The sequence below is a fragment of the Vitis riparia genome, chromosome 1, assembly GCF_004353265.1.
Source record: "Vitis riparia cultivar Riparia Gloire de Montpellier isolate 1030 chromosome 1, EGFV_Vit.rip_1.0, whole genome shotgun sequence".
Taxonomy (NCBI): Eukaryota; Viridiplantae; Streptophyta; class Magnoliopsida; order Vitales; family Vitaceae; genus Vitis; species Vitis riparia.
In genome coordinates, this window is record NC_048431.1 from 3,632,424 (window position 1) to 3,657,308 (window position 24,885).

General features: G+C 34.3%; 2 protein-coding genes across 3 annotated transcripts; both read right to left on the bottom strand.

The window, feature by feature from the left end:
- Window positions 1-7,414: 7,414 nt before the first annotated feature.
- On the bottom strand, window positions 7,415-12,011 carry LOC117917436 (LEAF RUST 10 DISEASE-RESISTANCE LOCUS RECEPTOR-LIKE PROTEIN KINASE-like 1.1). 2 transcript variants are annotated; one of them, XM_034833730.1, is made up of 5 exons: window positions 11,326-12,011; window positions 9,731-10,369; window positions 9,349-9,384; window positions 8,754-9,002; window positions 7,415-8,616 (listed from the first exon to the last, which is right to left on the bottom strand). In XM_034833730.1, the coding sequence occupies exons 1-5, from the start codon at window positions 11,444-11,446 to the stop codon at window positions 7,646-7,648; spliced, it is 2,016 nt and encodes a 671-aa protein (XP_034689621.1). In that variant the 5' UTR covers window positions 11,447-12,011; the 3' UTR covers window positions 7,415-7,645. The 2 variants fall into 2 exon arrangements, with proteins under 2 accessions (XP_034689621.1, XP_034689614.1); XM_034833723.1 differs by having other exon boundaries at window positions 9,349-9,405.
- Window positions 12,012-19,570: 7,559 nt separating this feature from the next.
- LOC117914677 (LEAF RUST 10 DISEASE-RESISTANCE LOCUS RECEPTOR-LIKE PROTEIN KINASE-like 1.1) lies at window positions 19,571-22,585 on the bottom strand. The gene is made up of 4 exons (XM_034830115.1): window positions 21,772-22,585; window positions 21,409-21,444; window positions 20,822-21,073; window positions 19,571-20,683 (listed from the first exon to the last, which is right to left on the bottom strand). The coding sequence occupies exons 1-4, from the start codon at window positions 22,583-22,585 to the stop codon at window positions 19,743-19,745; spliced, it is 2,043 nt and encodes a 680-aa protein (XP_034686006.1). The 3' UTR covers window positions 19,571-19,742.
- Between the last annotated feature and the right edge of the window lie 2,300 nt (window positions 22,586-24,885).

Below are 24,885 nucleotides of genomic sequence, written 5' to 3' on the forward strand. Positions count from 1 at the left end.
CTATTTTTAAAAATATAAAACTATATATTAAAAATTTATTTTAAAAATAGAGTTGTGGATGAATCTCAACTATGCATTACACCTAAGAATAAGGTTTTGGATGAATCTAAATTATAAATTACACCTAAAATGGAGATTTTAATTAGTATTTTTAAGGTTCCCTAAGATTGATTCAAATGCAAAATCTGAGGCATCAATACTCTTCCAATAAGTATTCAAGTACTCTAAATACAAATTTAAATGCCTTTTACTTTAAATAAAAACCAACCCAAAAATCATCAAATCATTTTAAGATTACACAATCAAACTTTAGCTCAAATTCTCTACTAATATATTCTTTAAAATAAGTTATTTTTCTTAGCCAAGATAAACACAAAGAAAAATAATTTAATGAAGAGATAGAGAGAATAATGCAATGACATCTCGTGATTTAATGTGGAAATTCTCTGAAGAGATAAAAAAACCATGGATCTACAAACAATCAAAGATATTCGTTATGAAAAACAATAATTAAGTATAGGGTTTTCCTTAACTCCAGTCTACTAATTCTTCCTAGACCATTTGACTAGCACTTTTCAACTTTAACTACCCATCTTATTTTTTTAGAGTACACTTGGAATCCACATTAAGCTCAATCTTGATTTCTTTTAAATCCACATAAGAACAAAATGGATTTTACCTAAACCCAATAACCACAAAGAGGGAATGGATGGAAGAACCAAATAAGTTAGTCCATACTTGAAAAACTCAATCAAAAATTGTTTTGAACTTTAGAATGGGTTAGATTTTCTTAGGAAATAAGTATACTCACACTTAGAATGGGAAATGAGCATAATGGAAGTGTGTGATAGTTCCTAGCATTCTCCAATCCTAAAATAAAAATTTTGGGTTTAAATTGGAAGAAAAACCCTTTATCCAACTTGTTATGGATTAATCTTGAAACAAGACACAAAAATACTTAGCCAAAAAAAAAAAAAAACAGGTACCTAAGTCTCCTAAACCTTTTTAAAAATATTTTCATTAATTTGAAAAAGCTGGTTGATTTAATTTCATCCATCCAGTACCTCAGTTACACGCCTTCACTTCCAAACACTTTCAACACCTTGAAGTTCTTCATTAGGTAAATAGTTCGAGAGAGGATTTGGGAAAACATTTTTTTGACCTGGAATTGCTAACCTAACTAAATCACTCACAAGAATGTTGTTAAAAAAATTAGGTTAATTCAATCTAAAGTAATCACTCTAGAGGGAGGGAGAGAGAGAGAGAGAGAGAGAGAGAGAGAGAGAGAGAGAGAGAGAGAGAGAGAGAGAGAGAGAGAAAGAGAGAGAGAGAGGTGAATAGGGTGATGATTTTTTTTTGAAAATTTTAATGATATAAATGCAAGATACAATTATATGCTAATATATAATAAAACAATATTTTTTACTTTCCTACAATTAATTGCGTATAAAGTAAAAGAGTAGGAAATAAAGAATGCAAACACAAGATTTTTATAGTGGTTCGGCATAACCTGACCTACGTCCACTTTCCTCTAACTTCAATCCCAAACTTGAGGTTCTACTAATTCAGAACTTTCAAACCAAACCTTCAAGTAATATAATTGGATTATGTTTTCAATTAATTCTCTTGGACTTTTGGCTCCAAACACCATTTATAATCCTTAAGAGATACATCATTCTTGAACAACTCTTCAAGTGATACCCCACACTTGAGAATCCCTAAGTGATACCTCACACTTAGATTTTTCCTCTTAAAGATTTATAAATAAGGATAAGAAATAATTTCACAAAACCCTAGTATAAAACTTTAGGCTCAAATGTACAAGAAAAAACTAAGATTGAATGGTGCACTAATGATATGCAAGTTTTAGAACAATGATGCACTAAAAAACACTATTGTAAGGCTCAAATATATTCAAGAAATGTTTAGGAATGTTAAACTCTTGAAATAATGAAGATTGAAGTCTTTTTATAGAGGAAAAATGCCAAATTAGCCATTGTGGGTTCATCTGGTTGAGCTTCGATTCAATCGGTTCACTAGCCATTAACATTTAATGTATGACAAGTGACCATTGGACCTCGGCCGCCCCTCGACCGATTGAGGTTCAACCTTGACAGGTTGAACAAACATTCTGGAAGAGAGATAAGATTTTAGCACCCCTTGACCGATTGAGTTGAATAAGTCAATCGGTTCTTCATCCTGTTCAACCGATTAAGTCGTTTTTGGCTCAACAATCATCATTTTCAACTTAAAACCTTTTAAATAAGATTGGAAAGCATTTGACACAAAGTTTTAGTTGAAAACATGAAATCATCTAATTTTAAAAGATTTAAAACAAAATAACTCTTGAATAATGTTGGTGCATAAATAAATAATGTAATGCATGAAAAACCTAATGCATTAACAATTTTACAAAGAGATTCTATGAAGCTTAGGTCTTAAAAAACACTTCTTTTTAAGGTCTTATTTTTTTTAGTGATTTCTCTTTGACTTGATTTTGTTTTTGTGATCACCACTTTGAAAATCTTATTGTCTAATCACACTTGAAATATAATCATTAGTTTCAAACTTTATTTTGTTATCATCAAAATCGAGATTAATTAAACCTTGGTTTCACAAATGTTTTATGAGAACATATTTTAATTGTTCAAAGTTGTTTTCATATATTTTATAAAGGTTATTTTTTAAAAGAATAATTGTATAAACATAAAGAACGATTGAAAATAAAGTATCATGAATAAGAGTTATTTTTAAGAAATATTTGAAAACATAGAAAAATATCCAGAGAATGTTTCAAGTTCTCAAATAGGCTTTTGTTTTATAAATCTTCACAAAATTGTTTAAAATTTTTTTTTTTTGATAATTGTTTTCTAAAACATTCCTAAACATGTCATAAATATTTCTATTTTTGTCATTTGATGAATAGAACACCACCATTTACTTTGAAACATCATTGGAACTCACCTTTCTTGACATCATCTACCCATGTAATGCCTCCTCCCCCCACCCAAAAAATAAAAAAATAAAAAAATCCAAGGCCACAAAGGGGACAATAAGGTCATGACCATGGTTGTGGTGGTGAAATGCATGAGGTGTGTCGATGGACAAAAGGTGTGTCAACATTTAAGTGGGTGACACCATCCTTGATGTTACTAGCATGAATGAAGGAGAGTGGCCTCATATGACCATAATCGTTGTCCTACCTCCATCCACAACATTGAAACCATCATTCATAAGCTCTCTTTAGACTAATTGTTACTTATGATTTCTACCCATAATCTCTCTTTTTCATTTCTCCAATCTAGTATGATCTTCTACATGTTGACGACAATGGAGGTAATTCAGTGGGCCACAATAGTAGAGGTGGCAAGGTTGAGGGATGTGATGGAGGTTTCAGGCGGTGAATTGTGAGAGAGTCTCATAATTTTATGAGTTTTTCCTCAATGGGTGGCGATCTAGGGTTTTGGCAGATATTTGATTCTATTCAAGGTTTTGATAAAAAAAAAACTTAATTGGATTAAACATTGTCGTAATATGTGACATTGCTTCTTGATCAAATTTTAAGCTTAATGAGCTCAATTTCATATTCTCAACCCCTATGATAGATGACAAACAACCTGGTGTATGTTTAAGGGCAAAAATAAAAATATTGAAGAATTGTTGTTTTCGAGTTGTTGGTGGGGATCCTTTTTGTTATAAGAGAATTGTATTTTCGAGAATCCTAGTAATGACCCGAAAGGATATAAACGGTTGCAAAATTATCCTAAAACCTAGCAATTGATATATAATTGAGTGGAAAAATATGTGACATCCATAATATCCAAATACGTCTTTACATCAAAGATGAAAATTAAGAAAACAAAAATAAAATATATCTTTACATCAAATCATTTCTCTCACCTCTCTCTCTCTCATCTATCTTGCGAATTTGAACACACATATAAAAATTATTTTATTATTAGCTATAATAGAAAGAATAAATAAAAAGAAGTAAAAACATAAAGAAATCTAAAAAATAATACAATAATATATTTGAAGTTTTTTTTTTTGAGAAACTAATTTGTAAAAATGAAAGATTTAGATATATGAAGTATTTTTTTTTATATTTTAAAATCTATTTTTTATTATTAAAATAATTTTATATATTTGATAACTTATTTTTTTTAGAAAATGAAAATTTTGGTAAATTTTATTGGAATCAATTTTTTTTTTCTTTTTTTACCTTTCTCTCATATTTTAATTTATTCTATGTACATATATGATGTGAAAAATTTTCACCTACTCCCTTGAGTGAATTAATGAGATTCTCCATATAAGAAAATAAAATTAATTTATAAATTATCTCACCCAAATCATTCTAATATTATTAATAGTTTTAGTTTTAAAAATCTAAAATTAGGTTGAAGGATTAGATTATGTTTGAGAATTATGGAACAATTTTTTTGCTTTTAAGAACAAAACATAAAAATAAAAATAAAACCATGTTTGGTTGTCAATTGTTCCTTATAACATAGGTTTTTGAAAATTGTTCTAAAAATAAAGTATTTTCTGATAACATATTTTGATTACTTTTTAGTTATTTTTATTTGTTTAAAAAAATAATTATATAAATACAAAAAAATGATTGAAAATAGAGTGTTATATATAAATTTATTTTTCATAAATATTTAGAAATATAAAAATTAAGTTGGGAATATTCTAAGTTTGTAAATAAATTTTGTTCTAAAAAATTTCAAAGATCATTTTAAAAAATGGTTTTTGAAAACGCCAATCTAAGTAACTTCATGATACTTACACACATCAAACCCTTATAAAACAAAACTCAAGTAACTTCATCATGGGTTCTCATCACACTGACCATTACATGTAGAGGCAACAAAGGGAATTCGGCGAGTTACAACAATGAAAGTGGTAGTAGTGTTGGGGGCGGAGGTTCAGGTGGTGAATCATGAGAGGCTCTTAAAGTTCTAGGGCTTTTTCTTCAATGAGTGGTGATCTAGGGTTTTTTTTGGATCTTTAGTTTCATTCAAGGTTCCAATTGAGGAGTTCATAAAAATGAGAGCTTACCACTAAGGGATTTGATATCTATTAGGGTTTTTGAGGTGAATGCATGTAAGATCCTAGGCATAATGGAGGTAATTAAAAATTAAAAATTAAAACTTTGGTCCTATAAGGTGCATGTGTTAGAAAGCATACCAAGTGTTTGAATGTCCCCAAACCCAATTTTTTTTTTTTTTTTTTTTTTTGTGTAGAAGATGTCTCAAAATCTCATGATCTTTTACTCGATGACTTCTTCTTACATCGATTACTAGTGTCTACATATTTCTTTAGGGAGAAATATGAAAGCTAGGTCTTTGGAAGACAAAGTCTCTAAAAAATTAGAAAAATTAGAGTCAAACCTAAAACCTATAAAGTTTATATAGACTCTCATGTGGGCTTAAGCAACTTTGGTTTAACTTAGGCTTAAGCCATTTAATCTAATTCACTGAATTTTAATTAATTAATTGACTCTAATAGGTTCTAATTAATTAATTGATCGAATCTAGATAAACAAAATTAAATAATCATAAAATCATATGCAACCTGATATTTTAACCAAAATGCCCTTATGATATAAATGATTAATTCTCCATAAAGCCTTAAAATAAAAAATCATAAGTGCTTGTGCAATTGTACCATTTTACTAAAACACTCTTATATACACAAATGATCAAATCTCCAATTTTCCTTAAACCATTATGCCAAAAAAGACATTGAGCTCAAATGAGGACCATTGACACCAGTAGGCTTTATTAAAATATAAGTTTGAAGTTGATTAATACTTTATTAAAGAGAGTTAATTGCACTCCAGTATCCTATGTTATTATATCAAGATATGAATTGATTAAATCCAATTTAATCAATTCTTCTAGTCCTTAACATACTATCCACTATATGTAGATTCTCCATGAACTGGTGTCTATAATCTAATTATGAGATACATGCTATCAATCTTTCAATATTACTTCTACAATCCTTGAGTCTCAAATCCCCTTATTATATAATCAACTAACATATTTTAGCTTATGAGGAGCATATGTCCAATTCCACTAAAGGAATTATTGTGACGTTATAGATTTCATAATCACAAGTCCTTATGACCACCAAAGGGGACACGTTGTTTCAATCTTATAAGATATCATAGTGCCTCTATTAAGAATACATGTTACTATTTGTTTTAATCAACAATGACCTAATCCATAGGGAATCTACGACCACCTTAAGGTTTTACTCATAAGTCAAAACCATTGAAAAAATTAGTACTAACTCAATATCATCTCAAAGTTGAGATTTTATGCAGCATAGTAGTTGGGTGAATTATAACTCCTTAATAACCAATGTCATGATTTAACATAAATTTTGTTCAATGCATAACGATGCATACTAGTATACTCACTATGAGAAATTCATCCTAATAATTAAGACAAGTCATCCTTCCAATTATGAAGTAATGTGCTATAACCTTAAATAGATTATCTATGTTCAAAAACTGACTATGGATTACTCATCAATTTGCAAAGAACTCATGACTTTGATTTTTTATACAACTCTTAATGTATCTAAATAATGTATAATGCAAGTGATTTAGACTCGAAAGCTCAAATAAATATCAATACAAATAAAGATAGAATAGTAAAATTTAACTTTGATTATTATATCATGTCTTACTTTTGGAAGGACTATCCTAACATTTACATCATTGATGACAATGCATCTTAGCCAAATTTCAGACTCAATGGCTCAAGTTTGTCTTCTCAACTGTTGTTATCGGAGGAGGTGGCGTGGTATATGTTAAAGGGTAAAAGCAAAAATACCCAATAATCACTATATATAGATTGTTGGTGGGGGTTATTGTTGCCAATGAACTTTTGTTCTGCATTGTGTAAAAAATTAGACCGTCTAATGTTTTATAGTTCGAAAATTTGGAGGTTTTTTCGGTCTTACATAATTTTCCATTTTTTCCAAGACAGGGATAAGTGTTCAAAGACACTATGCAACATGGAATCAGGATGCACTTTCCCCTGCCACATCACCAATGGAGCATTACATCAATTTGATTTTATTACTGCCACATAATTATTTGGTATCAATAATCAGAAAAATGATTAAAAAAAAAAGTAATCAAGTATTATCATTGAAAAGAATTTAGTGAGAAAAAGAGCATTAACTCATCGGATGAAGTGACTTTTTACGTTTTATTTGAATTAATGGAACGATTTAATTGATATATTTTCCCTCGATTGAAAACATGACCCGATTAAAGGGCTTTTAAAAACTAATCAATGCTTCCCTGTTGAGACATAACGGAACTTTTAATCATATAACTAGATCAAAGATTTCGTATTCTAATCATAATCACAAGAGACACCAAAACTTACAAAATCAAAGCTGGGCATATCAACGACAGCTTCTTTTACTTTGCACATTCTCCCCTCAGGCCTTAAATCCAGTAGACAATGAATCTGAGATTCATCTCTGGTACATAGACAACAAAACAAAGATACGAAGATGAGAAAGAACATTAACCCTTTCATTTATGTCGGGTTAAATGTTTCACATATTTTTAGCATCTCCTTTGAAAAATAAGCAAAATACAAGGGAAAAGCTAAGCACTGGCGCTTGGTGTAGTAGACCTACTGGCCCATTGAGCGGTCGTACTATCTGGTGATGGCATCAGCTGGACGCTTTTCAACAACCCCACTTCATCACAATCTGGTGAAGGTGGCGGCGGCTCACGCATCGACGACCCAACACTGTCCGCTGCTGCGTCCATGTTCTCCAATTCATGCCTGTTACTCTCAATTTCCTTCAAAATCTCCAAAACTTCATCCATGGAAGGCCTCATTTCCTTGTCAGGTTGCAGACAGCGAAAGGCTAATTCTGCTACCAGAGTAGTCATCCTATTAACCGCAAGATCTGAATCGAATCCAAGATGTGGGTCAATCAGCTCGTGAAATGCACATTTTTGTATCTTGTTTATAGCGTAGTTAGACAAATTGATCTCATGCTTATGCCTACTAAAGTCTACAGGAGGCAGTGATGATATCAGTTCAATAAGGACAACCCCAAAGCTGTAAACATCGCTCTTATCTGTAAGCTGGTAACATTGGTGATATTCTGGATCAACATAGCCGGGAGTCCCTTGTGGAGCGGTTGAGACATGGGTAACATCGGTGGGGAAGAGTCGTGAAAGCCCGAAATCTGCGACTTTAACACAGAAACTATTATCCAGGAGAATGTTCTTAGTTTTCACGTCCCGGTGTACAACATCAGAAGCATGGAGATAATATAATGCGCTGGCAGTTTCTATGGCAATACTCAATCGGATAGGCCATGTGAGTAAGCCTGAATCTGCTCGATTCCCGTGGAGATGATCAGCGACTGTGCCATTGGGAATAAATTCGTAAACCAGAAGGAGTTCACGGCTGTGGCGTGAGGTGCAGCCGTAAAGGGAGACAAGATTCCGGTGGCGCAAACGAGTGAGGATTTGAACTTCATTCATGAACTGTTCAACCCGCCTGTAATTGTTCTCGTATAGGCGCTTGACGGCAACCTCTCGCCCATCTCGCAGTTGTCCTATTTGACAAATATCAAAGAATAGCCTCTTCAAAAGGGTGACAAATTTGTCGTTTAAGTATTTTTTTTTTTTTGCTAAGTATTTTCCTAGTGATTAGGTGAAGTATTAACAGAATCACAGTTGTCCATCACCTTACCATGGTATACAGTTCCAAAACCTCCATCTCCAATTTCTCTATCAGGGACAAAATGATAAGTGGCTTCTTCAAGTTCACTGTAGGGGAAAATGGGGATGCCAAAGTACGCCCCCGTTGTTTCCAATCCTGGTTGTGAAGAGGGATCTGAAGAAGTGTTCCTTGAGAGGAAAGTTGAAGCATATTTCCTTTTATGGCGCTGTCGGATGATGAAACAAATTATTAAGATGGTAATGCCTCCGGCGCTGATACCTGTAGTGGGAAAAAAGACAATAGTCAAACTTAATGCCAACTACGTCAATGCTAAGAGAGTTTCCTACCAAGGACATGTGGAAACATATACATAGAAGAATTTAAAGATCTTAGTGGAAATCGATTCTGGATTCTTAACCCACAAAGAAGATAGTGAGAAATTGAAATTTGATCATTACCAAAATCCCCGATAAAAGAAAAGTTCCTTATATCTATTACAGATAAACTCATTTCAAATGCTAAAAAGTGCAATAGATTATGGATTAATTGGATTCAGTTGGTGTCCAAACACATGCAGAGAACAAATATTTATATTTACAAGAATCTTGCTAAAGAAGTATATTACCTAATCCTAGGGCTAGCTTCAATCGATTGTCATTCCCTGGAAGACGATTGTCATTCCCTGCCAGACAAGTAACAAATAGCAACAATGTTAGTTTAAACAGTAAACATTGTATTAATCTACATCATATCGGTATTCTCCAGAACATTAAAGAGTACACTCATAAAAAGAAGAGTCAAAGCCTGCTTCTGCAAATCTAATATAGATTACATTGCACAAACATCAATTTTCTCATACCAGAGCCCTACAGTTAGAAGAGAGGAATTCATGCTACATACATAGCAACAGGTTTTGTAAATGCAAAAGAAAAAAAGAGAAGGAAAAAAAAACCAAGAATAAAGGAAGGGAAGAGAAAAGAGGAGAGATTGTTATATGTGTTGTGCACCTTTTACATGTGCACACTGGAATTTTCCCTTTTCATCATCTTGGCATTGGCCTCCTCTATGGAGACAATTCCGACAGGGTGGGAACACTTTCACTTCAAGAGTGATATCAGAAGTCAACAGGGGAACCAGGTTAGCGATACCTACAGTACTCATGTTTACTGGATACTGAATAATTGAACAGCCAGGTGGAGGTGGAGTTGGAGTTGGAGGAATATGATTTGGATGATTATAGTGGATAATGTAGTCTTGACATCTGGTATAATTATACTCTGTAACAAGATCAATATTGTGACTAGGGTGGCATTTGAACAGGGTCAGTTTGGTTAGGGTGGGTACTGGTGTGAAAAAAACAGAAGGAGAAGGGGAAGAAGTTAAGTTGTCGATCAAGTCACATCTGCCATGTTTCAAGTGCTCTTGAAGCTGCTCATCTTGAATTATTATGGTATCACCCTGGATGTTTTTCACCTCAAAATGTCTTCCTCCCCTTTCCAGTTGGATCTTAGGAGCCTCTTCAGTGCAATTTACTATTGTGCGCAATCCGCATTCTGGATTTGTTTCATTGTTGAAGGGAAATTTAAGCCAGCCCAGTTTTCCACATTGGAAGAATGAACAATTTGGAGGGTGTTTCCCTTCTTTTTCTGCAGAAGAAAGAAGCACAGAATGAGAGAGAATAAATAGAACAAGAAAAGAAACAGATCCCATGCGAAATCCCCAATTCAACAACAAAAGCATGGCACCAAACCGACGGCAACATGGTAATCTTCCTCTCCCTTTAAGCTATGTTTTCTCTTCTTTATCTGCTTAGCACGGCAGTTGACTTGGAAATGAGATACAAGAAGACTTGGGAAAGAGACTTTCTACGGGTGGGCGAAGAGTCTTTGGTAGCCCATGTGAAATAGGCCATCATTTTCCATTGGCCAACAAATAGACACCCAATCCATAATGGGAGTTTCCAACTCACCTTCTACATTGCATAGAAAGACTTGACTTGCTGCAGCTTTCAATTTCAAAATCAGGACATAAAAACAGAGTGGTCTTGTGGAGCAAAAGTAGAAGACGGGGTAAACGGAAAGGAGAAAACACGACAGGTCATAGATTAATGGGTACTTTGTTAGTCCCTTGATATCAGGGAACCCTTTCCTGGGGCAAGGGTAGGTGCGTGTGAGAGGAATACAAGTCTTCATAAGTTTGACTCTGGCTACGGCATTTCCTTAGTTTCAGGGATTCACCCGATCAAAATAAAGCTCAAAGATAGCATACGGTCCAACGTCAGGTTGGTGTGCTTGCTTATTTCGCCAGAACAAGGAAAGTAAGGGTTAAAATAAGCCATAAGACATGAGAACTAAAAACAAACCGGCCTGGAAGGAATGAAGAAACCTTCCTATTCTCCTCATTTCGTAGAAAGGAGTGCATAATTTGCAAAAATTTAGTAAAAGAACCAAACAGAAAATAAAAGAAAAGGCAGTCAGTCCTTCTTTGCCTCGCCGTCATTGCAATGCGTGGTATGATCGATCTGGGCAAAAACTTACTGCATCATTATTTTCATCAAACACACAACGACCACCACTTAATTGGCCCTCAATGCAGTTAATACCAGTCCATCGAAGACTAAATCCATTCTTCAGTAACTGTATGTAGTCCATAGTCTCCACTGTTTGATTATACTGCCTTCCCTCCCAATCCATGGGTGCGCCGACGTACCTCTCACAGGCCATCTCTTCAACCAGTTTTTCAGAGTTTCAATTCATATACCCAGTGTTCAAAAGAGCAACAGAGTAATTTGTGGCAGTGGAAGCACAAGTTACAGGAGAATGTGCGTAAATAAGAGGTACTCGTTTTGTGCAATTATAAAATAAAATGAAATAAGATCAACAAACTTGGTGGTGAATTCAATGGAAGAAAAATCAAACACAAAACAATGTTAAGGGGCAACACAGGAGGTGTTAACCACTTCCTTGTTGACCAACCGAAATGATTGGGTCTCATAAGAGATATCTTCAATGAAGTAATTTCTGGATGTTCTAAAGAGAGGCTTATTTTCTTCACAAAAAATTCCAAAGCCTGGGTGGCCACAGAAGTCTATTTCAGTGTCATAGATATAAAACGGGTAGCTTATGTTTGGGCCACTCCCACAGTTCTTAGGCTTGCAAGCTCCATACTTGTGGTCAACCGGTGCATATGACTCCGCAGCCAAGGGGCAAATGAGGATACTGATCCCAACATAGAACAAGTAGTGTAGACACATTTGGATGGACATCGTTGGAGAAAAAAGGAACCCAGACTGACATTGGGTGTTTGATTTGACTGGATTTGCAATGCTTCTTCTAGACTTCAAATATTCCACAGCATCTACCGGCCATAAACCCTCTCTTTTCAAAGAGGATTTACAATATGTATAATATTGCAAACTAAATATATAAAACACAAGATGTCTTCGTCCGGAAAAGCCATTCCTTAGTTGGACTGCAAACATTAGGCTCTTATGTAACTTGTACTCTTCCGAAACAACAAACAATAATGACAAAAACTATGGAATTTATATATAACTCGAAATATCTTGGGAGGACTGTGGAGGAGAAGGGTCCAAGTAGAAGTTTCCATAACTCATTGCATGCCTTTGGAGTTGCAGAACTGACTTTTGGTCAAGGTCTTCCCCTGCCTAGCTGGTTATGAGAAAATACACCCCCTTTTAGGTTAATGGATGGATTTGGACTTTGGCCCTGGGATGGAAATATCGTGATTCTTTTTTTTTTTTAATTTAATTATTAACACTTAAAATTAAGGAGGGCGTTTCTAGATTTCAACAAAATGCTCTTACTCCTTGTGGGAGTTTTGGGCTAAGCACCATGTTCTATGGGCTGCATAATTGGGCCCATAGAAGAAATAGGCCCATCCTAAGAACTTGGTCAAGATGTTTGGCCCACAGGAAACATGGCCAAGCACGATGAAGCATGGTGGGGATTAACCGCCCTTAAAAAATGAGCCTGGGGAGGATCGTGTGAAAAATAGAACGTGGGAAGGTTTTTCCATTCAGATTGAAGAGCTATAAAAAAGGTGGAAGTAAGAAGAGAAAAACGTAAGAGGTATCTAGGGAAAAAAGTATGAAATTGACTTTATCATCTAAGGGTCTCCCTGGGAATCTCCCAGGTGAACCTTGTATTGCAGGACCTATTTTATTCTGATCGTGCTCCCAGGCTCTTTACATTCCAAATCACAGTTTCTTTTTAAATATTACACCAACGAATAGAATCATGGCCCTGGGTCCCTACGGCCATCATCTCATGCCAACTTGAGCATGATAAACATATAACAGTACAAATGCAAAATAATTTTCAATTTTCGTTAGAGGTTTGGTATTCAATAATTGCGTTACTAAATCACATTCTTCAAATCATTTTACTAGGACAATCATTAATTTTTGTTCAAAATTTATGAATTTCTAATATTAATTTTTTTTCTTTTCTTTTGAGTAAGACAACTTATATTTGATAGTGAGATTAAGACAATCTTTCAATTAACAGTGTTTAATTAACAAAATTTAACCGTAAATTAACTCAAGTCTATGATATCTCCCTAACAAAAAAATGGTTTAGTAAATATTTTAATCGAATAATAATGTTAAGACCAATTGAATGATCATATGATAAGGTTGCATCTAATACTTCCTTATGCATGGGGATATGTTTTAGTCCCAGAATGCTTAGCTTTATTTTAGTGTGTATAGGTTATTAAAAATATCCACATGAACTTCACAACTAGTATAAAATTTTGAATCATTGTTTTAGTTATTAAATTGACCATAAGATTTAAGGTAATTGTTTCCAATGTTGTGTTAGTTGTAAGCTATTTTCTACATCTTATAATATTTTAAAATTAGGGTATTTGTTTTAACAATTTTAATTATTCATACTCAATGCTTCACAAATCCTAAGTGGAGAGAGGGTGAGGGTAAGGATAAGTATAAAAAGGAAAAGTTCATACCCACAAACAAATCTTTCCTATGGTGTGGTTCATATTAGCCATGAGACTGTTCCCAAAAAAGCCCTCAACACCTTGAGTGATATAGAAAGAGTAGTAGAAAACATGTTGGATAACTTGGATATCCTTAACTAGTAAACTCCCTCAAGGTGGAAGCAGTGATCAAGACACTAGAGAAAAAATGACAGATATTTGTGGAGGTATGATCAAGACACTAGAGAATAAATGACGAATATTTGTGGAGGTAGCATCAACAAGTGGCAAATATATCTAGTGATAAATACTAGTGCCACCTACAACTTTTTCATCATGGAAGAGGTAAAACAATAAAGGTGAGATTGTTAACTTAGAGGCATGCCTTTAAATGATATAGTTCAATCAATAGAACATCCATGAAAGTATGTGTAATAATCCATTCACTCTCATACAAATATTGTTTATTCTAAGTCCAACAAGATCTCATAACTTTAAAGCATGTCTACATAGTTAAGAGAAATTATAATGACAAAAACTTTTTTCCTAACTAATGCAAGATATCACAATTACTTCTCTTATAGACATAACGTTCTCATTATATCTCATAGGATTATGAGATCAAACAAAAAGATGTCCCTTGGGGGGGCTAAACAAACACTCACACTGATGTTATGAATTAACTTTGAGATCATTTGTAACAATACGCTCTCCCTCACATTGATATTGTCTACTCTAGACCCAAAGGGGCATCTTGCTATTTGATCTCACAATCTTGTGGGACACAACACGACATTATATCTACAAAGGGGATGATTGTAATATCCTACATTGGATGAGGAAATTTTTTTTGACATTATATATGTATAAATTTTTCTAAATCATGTAGACATATTTTAAAGTCAAGATTATATTCTTTTTGTTGTTTCACTTCATATTATTTATATATTTTAAAAAAATATGAACTTAAATATTTTGTGTTATTAAAAAATTGTTTTTAAAATTTAAGGTAATATAAATTCCTTTGTACTTTTAACTTGTAGGATAAATGTCACTATATTTTATATAAAAATTATTGTTATTATTATTTTAAGTAAAGAAAACATATCCAAACATCATCTAAATAATAAGAAATGATCTAAAAACTAGTTTTTTAAATAAGATCAATGATTTCGTATTCTAATCATAGTCACAAGAGAGACCAAAACTAGCAAAATCAAAACTGGGCTATCAATGACAACTTTTTAACTTTGTACATTCCCTTCAAACCTTAAATCCAGTAAACAATGAATCTAAGATTTATCTCTGGTATATGGACAACAAAACAAAGATACGTAAATAAGAAAGAACATTAACCCTTTCATTTACATTTGGTTACGTGTTTCACATATTTTTAGCATCTTCTTTGAAAAATAAGCAAAATACAAGGGAAAGTTAAGCATTAACGCTTAGTGTAGTAGACCTACTGTCCCATTGAGTAGTCACTGCATCTAGTGATGGCATCAGCTAGACACTTTTCAACAACCCCACTTTATAACAATCTGGTGAAAATTGTGGCTTACTCATCGACGATCCAACACTATCGACTATTGTGTCCATGTTCTCCAATTCATGCTTGTCACTCTCAATTTCATTCAAAATCTCCAAAACTTCATCCATGGAAGGTCTTATTTACTTATCAGGTTGCAACACCCGATTGACATCTATTGGAGGGAAGGTGATTATGTTGTCGACTAGACGCACACTTCCTTCTGCAAAGGTGCACTGAATGGAGTTAATCTGTTTTCTTACAGAAGTCACACGAAGCAACCTTCGCCTTTGCTGCTTAGAGCTATGCTTATCATCTATTGGACCTCAGTGTATATAGTTAATGACAGTTCTGGGAACTGCCAGAGATGCAGGGGCTTGGACGACTACCTTTGGTGTTGTCTCTTTTTGCTCGCTAGTTGTGCGAACATATTGCTTAAGGTACTCGGCCTTGATAAGTTTCTCCATCAAGTAATGCAAACTCTTGCATTGTTCGGTGGTGTGGCCATGATCCTTATGGTAGAAGCACCTTCTGTTCCGGTCTCGTCTGACCAGATCTGTCTTGATTAGCTCCAACTATCTGAAGTCTGACAAGTCCCAGATCTACGGGATGAGTCTCTCATAGGAGATGCTTAGGAGAGTTAGTCTCACTTGCTACTGCTGTTTGCCGTTTTGCCTCTTGCTACCTTGCCTCGATTATTTTGAGGGCTTAGAATTCCCCTCCTTATCATTCTTGGTTGGATGATTAGTGACCAAGACTTATTGAGAGGCTGCTCGGACATCATCTTCAAGCATAGAATACTTGTCTGCTCGCCTAAATAGGTCATTCATCGTTGTAGACGACTTCTTAGCGAGGGACTCAAAAAATGGTCTGCCGAGGCTGATGCTTCGCTTGAAGATCTATAGGATTACGTTCATACTGCAATATTCAACTTTGAGCACTACTTTTCCGAACCGCTTCATGAAGTCCCATAGCATCTCATTTTCTTACAACTTGATGTTCTGTAGGGTGTTTATGTTTTGCTTTTGGCGAGGGAAACATAGGTAGTGGCCTACAAAGGCTTCTGAGATGTCTCGGAAAGTGTTCATGAAATTTTGCGGGAAACAATGGAACTAGGAGAGAGCTTAACCATGTAGCCTGGCCGAAAAGACCTTACATATCAGTGCACCATTCCCTATGTCGAGGGTTATGAGTTGTCTGAAATGTATGATGTGGTCAAATGGGTCACTCATTCCATCATATATTGTGAACTTGGGCACTACGAACCCTCTGGGCGACTCATAGTTAATGATATGGGGATCGAAAGACGTGAAGAGCATGTCATCCAACCGTCAGCTGATAGAGTCAAGTGGGGCTCGAGTTGTCGTTACTTTCGTTTGCTGCTGCTTTGATAGTTGAGAAGGTCATTCACATGTAGTTGCTACGACTGGCTGACCTAGATGTGCCCTTAGTGTTTCAAACATACGTGGTTGCTCTTTCATGCCTGTGCTTGAGGTCCCAGTTGGGCTCGCATCGCGTCAGATAAATGTGACATTCTGCTACACCTCATTTTCCTTGATGCTTGAGTGGAGTTAGTGTTTTCGTCCAACTACATTTGACGAGTTGGCGAATGCTCCTCCTCAAATCGTCTCGAGTAGTTACCAGATGAGAAATTTGTGCCCTAGAGGAAAGATACCTCAACAGTTCGTCTTGAGGTTGTTTATCAGCTTTGAGTGTGCCGACTTTGAGAGGGGCCCACTGTTGACATTTGAGTCTGCAACTCTTCGTTCTCTTCTCTTAGTCGTTTCGTTTGGCGGAGTAGAGTCTACATCCGTTGTTCATTTTCTCATTGGCATATCTCCATCTTTTCATAGCAGACAAAATAGGATTCGTCACCCATAACTAATAATGGGTTTCTTGAGGGTATTGATATCTTTAGTCGGTTTCCACAAATGACGCCAATGTTGGTGTTATGCCAACTGGATACAGGTCCGTCTAGCTTCACTAAAGTCAGATGGACTTCTTCCCTACACAAAATTATGTCCTAACAGGTGGTCCGAGTACGCATCTCCAAAGCTTAAGTCACAATTTAGCAAAAGTGAATTCAACTATTTTGAATGGCTATGTGTGAGTATCCTTTTTTCATGCTTCTCAAGGGGTTTTTATAAAACATATGGCACCATCTTCACAACCTTGATTGTGCATTCATGTTTTCCTTGTACTAATGATCGCCGTCGTGGCGAATACTAAGCCTTAATAAGGTAATCAACGTCATCATCTCAATGCGGACTAGGCAATCATACCAAACAAGAGCTGCTAATTGGTGTCATTTGTTGGCTGTCGTGTAAGAATCTTGGACCATATCGCTGACTATGCATTTACGTTTATCAATGTTGCTGATTGCGTGTAACGATTGATTGACATTGATTTTTGGGTGTAAATGTCATTTAAATTGTTGCTCAGGCATTGAGTGTGATTAATCATTTGTCTAATGCTTGAAATTTTCGACTGGATTGGTTTGTCTATCTAGAAGCCCCGATCGACATTCTGTCTGGCATTGGGGAAAAAAGAAATCTATCTCTCCTCTTATGCCAAATAGAGCTTATCTTGGTTCAGAAGGATTGATACCAGATGGATTATCTACTTACCTTGGACGACCAAAGGGTCTTGAGCCTAAGAAGGACACATGAAGTGAAGTTTTCGACACTCCACTATTTGATTATATTGCATTCTCTCTCAATCCACCGGTGCGCCCACGTACCTCTCACAAGCCATCTTTTCAAGCATTTTTTTCAAAGTTCCAATTCATATACCTAGTGTTCAAAATAGCAACAGAATAATTTGTGGCAGTGGAAACACAAGTTACTGGAGAATGTGTGTAAATTAGAGGTATTCCTTCTATGCAATTATAAAATAAAATAAAATCAACAAACTTGATGGTAAATTAAATGGAAGAAAAATCAAACACAAAAAAAATTGTTGAGGGGCAACGAATGAAGTGTTAACCATTTCCAGCTTGTTGACTAACCAAAGTGGTTGGGTCTCATAAGAGATATCTTTAATGAAATAATCACTTCTGAATGTCCAAAAGAGAGGCTTATTTTCTTCACAAAAAATTCCAAAGCCTGGGTAGCCAAAGAAGTATGTTTTAGTGTCATAGATACAAAACGGGTAGCTATGAAAAAGTTGTAGGTAGCACCAAATATATTGGCCAACTGTTGATGCTAGCTCCACAAATTTCCATCATTTATTCTCTAGTGTCTTGATCACTACTTCTCTCTTGAGGAAGTTAAGGATATCCAAGTAATCTAAGACAGTCAAGGTGGCCAATATATCTAGGGATAAATTCAAAGTTCAAAGACAACTATATAGTCAAGGTGGATCGAGGTTGATAACTTAGAGGCATGCCTTTGAATGATATAGTTCAACCAGTAGAGCCATCCATGAAAGTATGTGGAATGATCAATTCATTATCACGTAAATATTGTCTATTCTAAGCCCATTAAGGTCCCATAGTTTTAAAGTGCGTCAAACATGATTAAGAGAAATTTATATATATATATATATATATATATATATATATATATATATATATATATATATATATATATATATATATATATATAATGACATGAACTTTTTTCCTAACTTATGTGAGATATCACAATCACCTTCTTTCAAACATAACTTACACACTGAGGTCAAACAAATGGATATCCCTTGCGTAGGTAAACAAACTTACACACTGAGGTTATGAGTGCAACTTTAATACTATTTGTAATAGTTTGTTCCTTTTTACATAAATATTATCTACTCTAAACCCAAAAGGGTATCTTGCTATTTGATCCAACAATCTTATGAGACACAATGGAATGTCATATTTGAAGAGGGGATGATTTTAATAACACACTAGATGGGGAAAAAGTTTCTAATTTTATATATGTATAAACTCTTTTAAACCATATATATGAATTTTAAAGTTGTTATTATATTCTTTTTGTTGTTTCACTTTATATTATTTATATATTTAAAAAACATGTGAACTTAAATATTTTGTGTTATTAAAAATTATTTTTAAAAGTTAAGGTAATATAAATTACTTAATACTTTAACTTGTAATATAAGTATCACTATATTTTATATAAAAATTATTGTTATTATTATTTTAAGTTAAAAAAAAAGAGACATATCCAACCATAATCTAAATTATAAGAAAGGATCTAAAAACTAAATTTTTAATTTTATAACAAGATCGATGATTCCGTATTCTAATCACAATCACAAGAGAGACCAAAACTAGCAAAATCAAAACTGGGCATATCAATGGCAGCTTCTTCAACTTTGTACATTCCCATCGGACCTTAAATCAAGCAGACAATGAATCTGAGATTCATCTCTGGTACAAGGACAACAAAACAAAGATACAAAGATGAGAAAGAACATTAACCCTTTCATTTACATCTGGTTACATGTTTCAGATATATTTAGCATCTCCTGCGTAAAAAAGGCAAAATACAAGGAAAACTTAAGCACTGGCGCCTGGTGTAGTAGACCTACTGGGCCATTGCCGTCACAGTATCTAGTGATGGCATCAGCTGGACACTTTTCAACATCCCCACTTCATCACAATCTGGTGAAGGTGATGGCGGCTTACGCATCGAGGATCCAACACTGTCCGCTGCTGTGTCCATGTTCTCCAATTCATGCTTGTCACTCTCAATTTCCTTCAAAATCTCCAAGACTTCATCCATGGAAGGCCTCATTTCCTTATCAGGTTGCAGGCAGCGAAAGGCCAATTCTGCCACCAGAGTAGTCATCCTATTAACCGCAAGATCTGAATCAAATCCAAGATGCGGGTCTATCAGCTCGTGAAATGCGCATTTTTGTATCTTGTTTATAGCGTAGTTAGACAAATTGATCTCATGCCTGTGCCTACTAATGTCTACAGCAGGCAGTGATGATATGAGTTCAATAAGGACAACCCCAAAGCTGTAAACATCGCTCTTATCTGTAAGCTGGTAACATTGGTGATATTCTGGATCAACATAGCCGGGAGTCCCTTGTGGAGCGGTTGAGACATGGGTAACATCGGTGGGGAAGAGTCGTGAAAGCCCAAAATCTGCGACTTTAACACAGAAACTATTGTCTAGGAGAATGTTGTTAGTTTTCACGTCCCGGTGTACAACATCAGAAGCATGGAGATAACATAATGCGGTGGCAGTTTCTATGGCAATACTCAATCGGATAGGCCATGTGAGTAAGCCTGAATCTGCTCGATCCCCGTGGAGATGATCAGCGACTGTGCCATTGGGAATAAATTCGTAAACCAGAAGGAGTTCACGGCTGTGGCGTGAGGTGCAGCCGTAAAGGGAGACAAGATTCCGGTGGCGCAAACGAGTGAGGATTTGAACTTCATTCATGAACTGTTCAACCCGCCTGTAATTGTTCTCGTATAGGCGCTTGACAGCAACCTCTCGCCCATCTCGCAGTTGTCCTATTTGACAAAGATCAAAGAATAGCCTCTTTAAAAGGGTGACAAATTTGTCGTTTAAGAGTTTTTTTTCTTTTTGCTAAGCATTTTCCTAGTGATTAGGTGAATTATTAACAGAATCACAGTTGTCCATCACCTTACCATGGTATACAGTTCCAAAACCTCCATCTCCAATTTCTCTGTCAGGGTCAAAATAATTAGTGGCTTCTTCAAGTTCAGTGTAGGGAAAAATGAGGATGCCAAAATACGCTCCCGTTATTTCCAACTCTGATTTTGAAGAGGGATCTGAAGATGTGTTCCTTGAGAGGAAAATTGGAGCATACTTCCTCTTATGGCTCTGCCAGATGATAAAGAAACAAATTATTAAGATGGTAATGCTTCCGGCACTGATACCTGCAGTGGGCAAAAAAGGCTGGTCAAACTTGATGTCAACTACATTAATGCTAAAAGAGTTTTTCACTACGGACATAAGGATGATCATGTATAAAGATCTTAGTGGAAATCACTTTTGTATTGTTTAACCACAAAGAAGATGGTGAGAAATTGAAATTTGATCATTACTGAAATCCCCAATTAAAGAAAAAATTCCTTATAGTTGACATATAAACTCATTTTAAATGCTATAAAGTGCAATAGATTAAGGCTTAATTGGATTCAGCTGGTGTCCAAACACATGTAGAGAACAAATATTTTTTATCTACAAGAACATTGCTAAAGAAGTATATTACCTAATCCTAGGGCTAGCTTCAGTCGCTTGTCATTCCCTGCAAGACAAGTAACAAATAGCAACAATGTTAATTTAAACAGTAAACATTGTATTAATCTACATCATATTGGTATTCTCCAGAACATCAAAGAGTACACTCATAAAAAGAAGAGTCAAAGCCTGCTTCTGCAAATCTAATATAGATTACATTGCACAAACATCAATTTTCTCATACCAGAGCCCTACAGTTAGAAGAGAGGAATTCATGCTCCATACCTAGCAGCGGGTTATGTACGTAAATGCAAACCAGGAAAATAAAAGGGAAAAAAATGAAAAAGAACAGAGGAAAGGAATAAGGAAAGAGATTGTTATATATGTTGTGCACCTGTATGTGCACACCGGAATTTTCCCTCGTCATCTAGACATTGGCCTCCACTAGAGTGACACTTCCAACATTCACGGGACGGATGCACTTCAAGAGTGATATCAGAAGTCAACAGGGCAACCAGGTTGTCCATTCCTAAACTCATGTTTATTGGATACTGAATAATAGAACAGTCCAGTGGAGGTGGAGGTGGAAGAGTGGGAGTATGGTTTGGTTGATTATGAGGCAGAGGTGGAGTAATGGAAGTATGATTTGGATGATTATAGTGGATAATGTAGTCCTTACAACCGGTATAGGTATGATCTGTGGTAAGAACAATATTGAGATTACGGTGGCATTTGAACAGGGTTAGTTCGGCTAGAGGGGGTACTGGTTTGAAAGAAACAGAAGGAGAACGGAAACGAGTTAAGTTATCAATCAATTCACATATGCCGCCTTGCAAGTGCTCTTTAAGCAAATCATCTTGAATTACTATGGTATCAGCCTGAGAGATATTTTTCACCCCAAAAAATCTTCCTTCCCTTTCCAGTTGGATCCGTGGAAGCTCTTCAGTACATCGTATTATTGTGCACAATCCGCATTCTGAGTTTGTTTCATTTTTGAAGGGAAAGTGAAGCCGGCCCAGTTTTTCACAGTCAAAGGGTGGACAAGTTGGAGGGTGTTTCCTTTCTTCTTCAGCAGAGGAAAGAAGCACAGAATGAGAGAGAAAAAATAGAACAAGAAAAGAAACAGAGCCCATGCGAAATCCCCAATTCAACAACAAAAGCATTGGCACCATACAGACAGAAACAAGGCAATCCTCCTCTCCCTCCATACCGACAGATACAAGGTAATCCTCCTCTCCCTTTATTTAAACAATGTTTTCTCTCTTTTATCTGCTTAGCACGGCAGTTGACTTGGAAATAAGAGACAAGAAGACTTGGGAAAGAGAATTTCTACAGGATGGGCAAGAGTCTCTGGTAGGTGAAATAGGCCATTATTTTCCTTTGGCCGACCAATAGACACCCCAGAAAGGGAGTTTCCAACTCCTTTCTTAGAAAGACTTGACTTCATACAGCGCTTAATGTTCAAAATCACGACAGTATTTAACAAAGTAAAGGCATAAAAAAATATTGGTCCTGTGGAGAAAAAGTAGGAGACTAGGTAAAGGGAAAAGAGAAGACATGATAGGGCATACATTAATGGGTACTTTGGTAGTCTCCCATGGGTTTTTTTTTAATTTCTACAAGTTTCAAAAATAATTCTTAAAAAACGGTAATTAAAAAATTATTTACAAATTTATAGTACTCTTTACCACGTCAAAGGTGTAAAGACAGCTTTACAATTTTCAAATCTGCTTAGAAAAACTGAATTTAAATTAAAGGTCGCCATTCACAATTTCAAAAAGATGGATTTATATTAAAAATGTTTCTTGAATAAATTTTTTATAATTCTAAAAAATTCAATATATAATAAAGATGTCTCTTGAAAAAACAACTTCTATATTTTTCAAATTCATAATATATACTTAAAATATTTTAATTTAAACTAAAGGTGTTTAAACACCTTTCATAATTCTAAAAAATTGGATTTATATTTAAATTCTTAGACACTTTCCACAATTTCATAAAATTCAATATATATTAAAAATGTCTCTTGAAAATACATTTTTTTTTATCATAAATTCAATTTTTTTTTTTTTTTAGAATTTTGAAAGGTATCTTTGAGTAGACACTTTCTAACCTAACAAAAAGTGTCATGAATTTGGAAATAATTTCCAATATGCTACATTTTAAAAAATTAATTTTATATTCCTAATATTTTGATCTAAAATCTGTCCCTAGATATCAGGGAACCCTTTCTTAGGGCAAGGGTAGGTGCATGTGGTTTTTTTTTTTTAAAAAAAAAAAAATCTTAAAAAATGGTAGTTACAAAAATATTGACGAATTTATGACATTTTTAGGTGTCTCTTTAAAAGACATTTTCCACAATTTTTATATCAATGATATACATTATAAAAAAGTGAATTTAAATTAAAGTTGTCTTTTGAATTAACACCTTTTACCATTCCAAAAAATTAAAGTTATATTAAAGGTATCTCTTCAAGAGACATTTTTTCACAATTTTTTTTATCAGTCCATTAAAAAATTGAATTTATATTAAAGGTGTCTTTTGAAAAGACACCTTCTAGAATTTCACACAATCGAATTTATACTAAATGTCTTTTCAAAAGACATCTTTTACGATTTTCATATCCATCGCACAATAAAAATATGTACATTAAATGTGTCTTTTTAAGAGACACTTTTAATATAAATTTGATTTTATTGAATTATAAAAATGTCTTTTGAAAAAACACTTTTAATATAAATTTAATTTTTTTGGAAATGTGAAATGTGTCTCTTGAAAAAACACATTTAGTTTAAATTCAATTTTTTTAAAGTGTACCATAGATATGATAATTGTGAAAATTGTATCTTCAAGAGATATCTTTAATTTAAATTTAGGCTATGTTTGGTTCCCAGAAAATTTGAAGGAAAATGCAAGGGAAAGAAAATACAAAGGAAAAGCAGAGGGAAAGAAAAAATGAAGGAAAATAAAAAAATAGATTAAAAGTTAATAAATTATTTTTTTTGTTACTTCAAACTCATTTTATTTATTTTAACTCATCAATATAAAGATTAAATAATTTAAAAATACATAAGTTTTTAATTAGTTTTAATCATATTTGATTTTCTTTGATATTTTTCATAGGACAACCAAACATAAAAAAATCATTTTCCTTTGCATTTTTTTTCTTTCCTTAGTATTTTCCGGGAACCAAACATAACCTTAATTTTTTTTAAACTTATATCATTGATATAAAAATTGTGAAAAATATCTCTTCAAAATACATTTTTTGACAAAACAAAAAGTATGTAGATTTGGAAATATTTTCCAATGTACTGCATTTTTTAAATTTAATTTTAAATCTACCATACTTTTATAAAAAAGGGAAAATTGTGTTTTGGACTAAGTTGGGCCCAAAAATTAAGATTTAGCCCATAAAAGTTGCATAATTGATGAGAATGATATAAATTGTGAAGAGACTAATATACTCTTTAAAACTATTTTGAGTATTTTCTACCACAATGT

Bases quoted from the DNA above. Each gene is read 5' to 3' on its own strand.
- LOC117917436 (XM_034833723.1), bottom strand. From the start codon at position 11,446: ATGGCCTGTGAGAGGTACGTCGGCGCACCCATGGATTGGGAGGGAAGG. The intron at 9,406-9,730 runs GTGCACAACACA...CTTGTCTGGCAG, and splicing joins CCAGTGTGCACATGTAAAAG to GGAATGACAATCGTCTTCCA. The intron at 9,003-9,348 runs GTAATATACTTC...TTCCCACTACAG, and splicing joins GAAGCTAGCCCTAGGATTAG to GTATCAGCGCCGGAGGCATT.
- LOC117914677 (XM_034830115.1), bottom strand. From the start codon at position 22,585: ATGGAGGGAGAGGAGGATTGCCTTGTTTCTGTCTGTATGGTGCCAATG. The intron at 21,445-21,771 runs GTGCACAACATA...CTTGTCTTGCAG, and splicing joins ATTCCGGTGTGCACATACAG to GGAATGACAAGCGACTGAAG. The intron at 21,074-21,408 runs GTAATATACTTC...TGCCCACTGCAG, and splicing joins GAAGCTAGCCCTAGGATTAG to GTATCAGTGCCGGAAGCATT.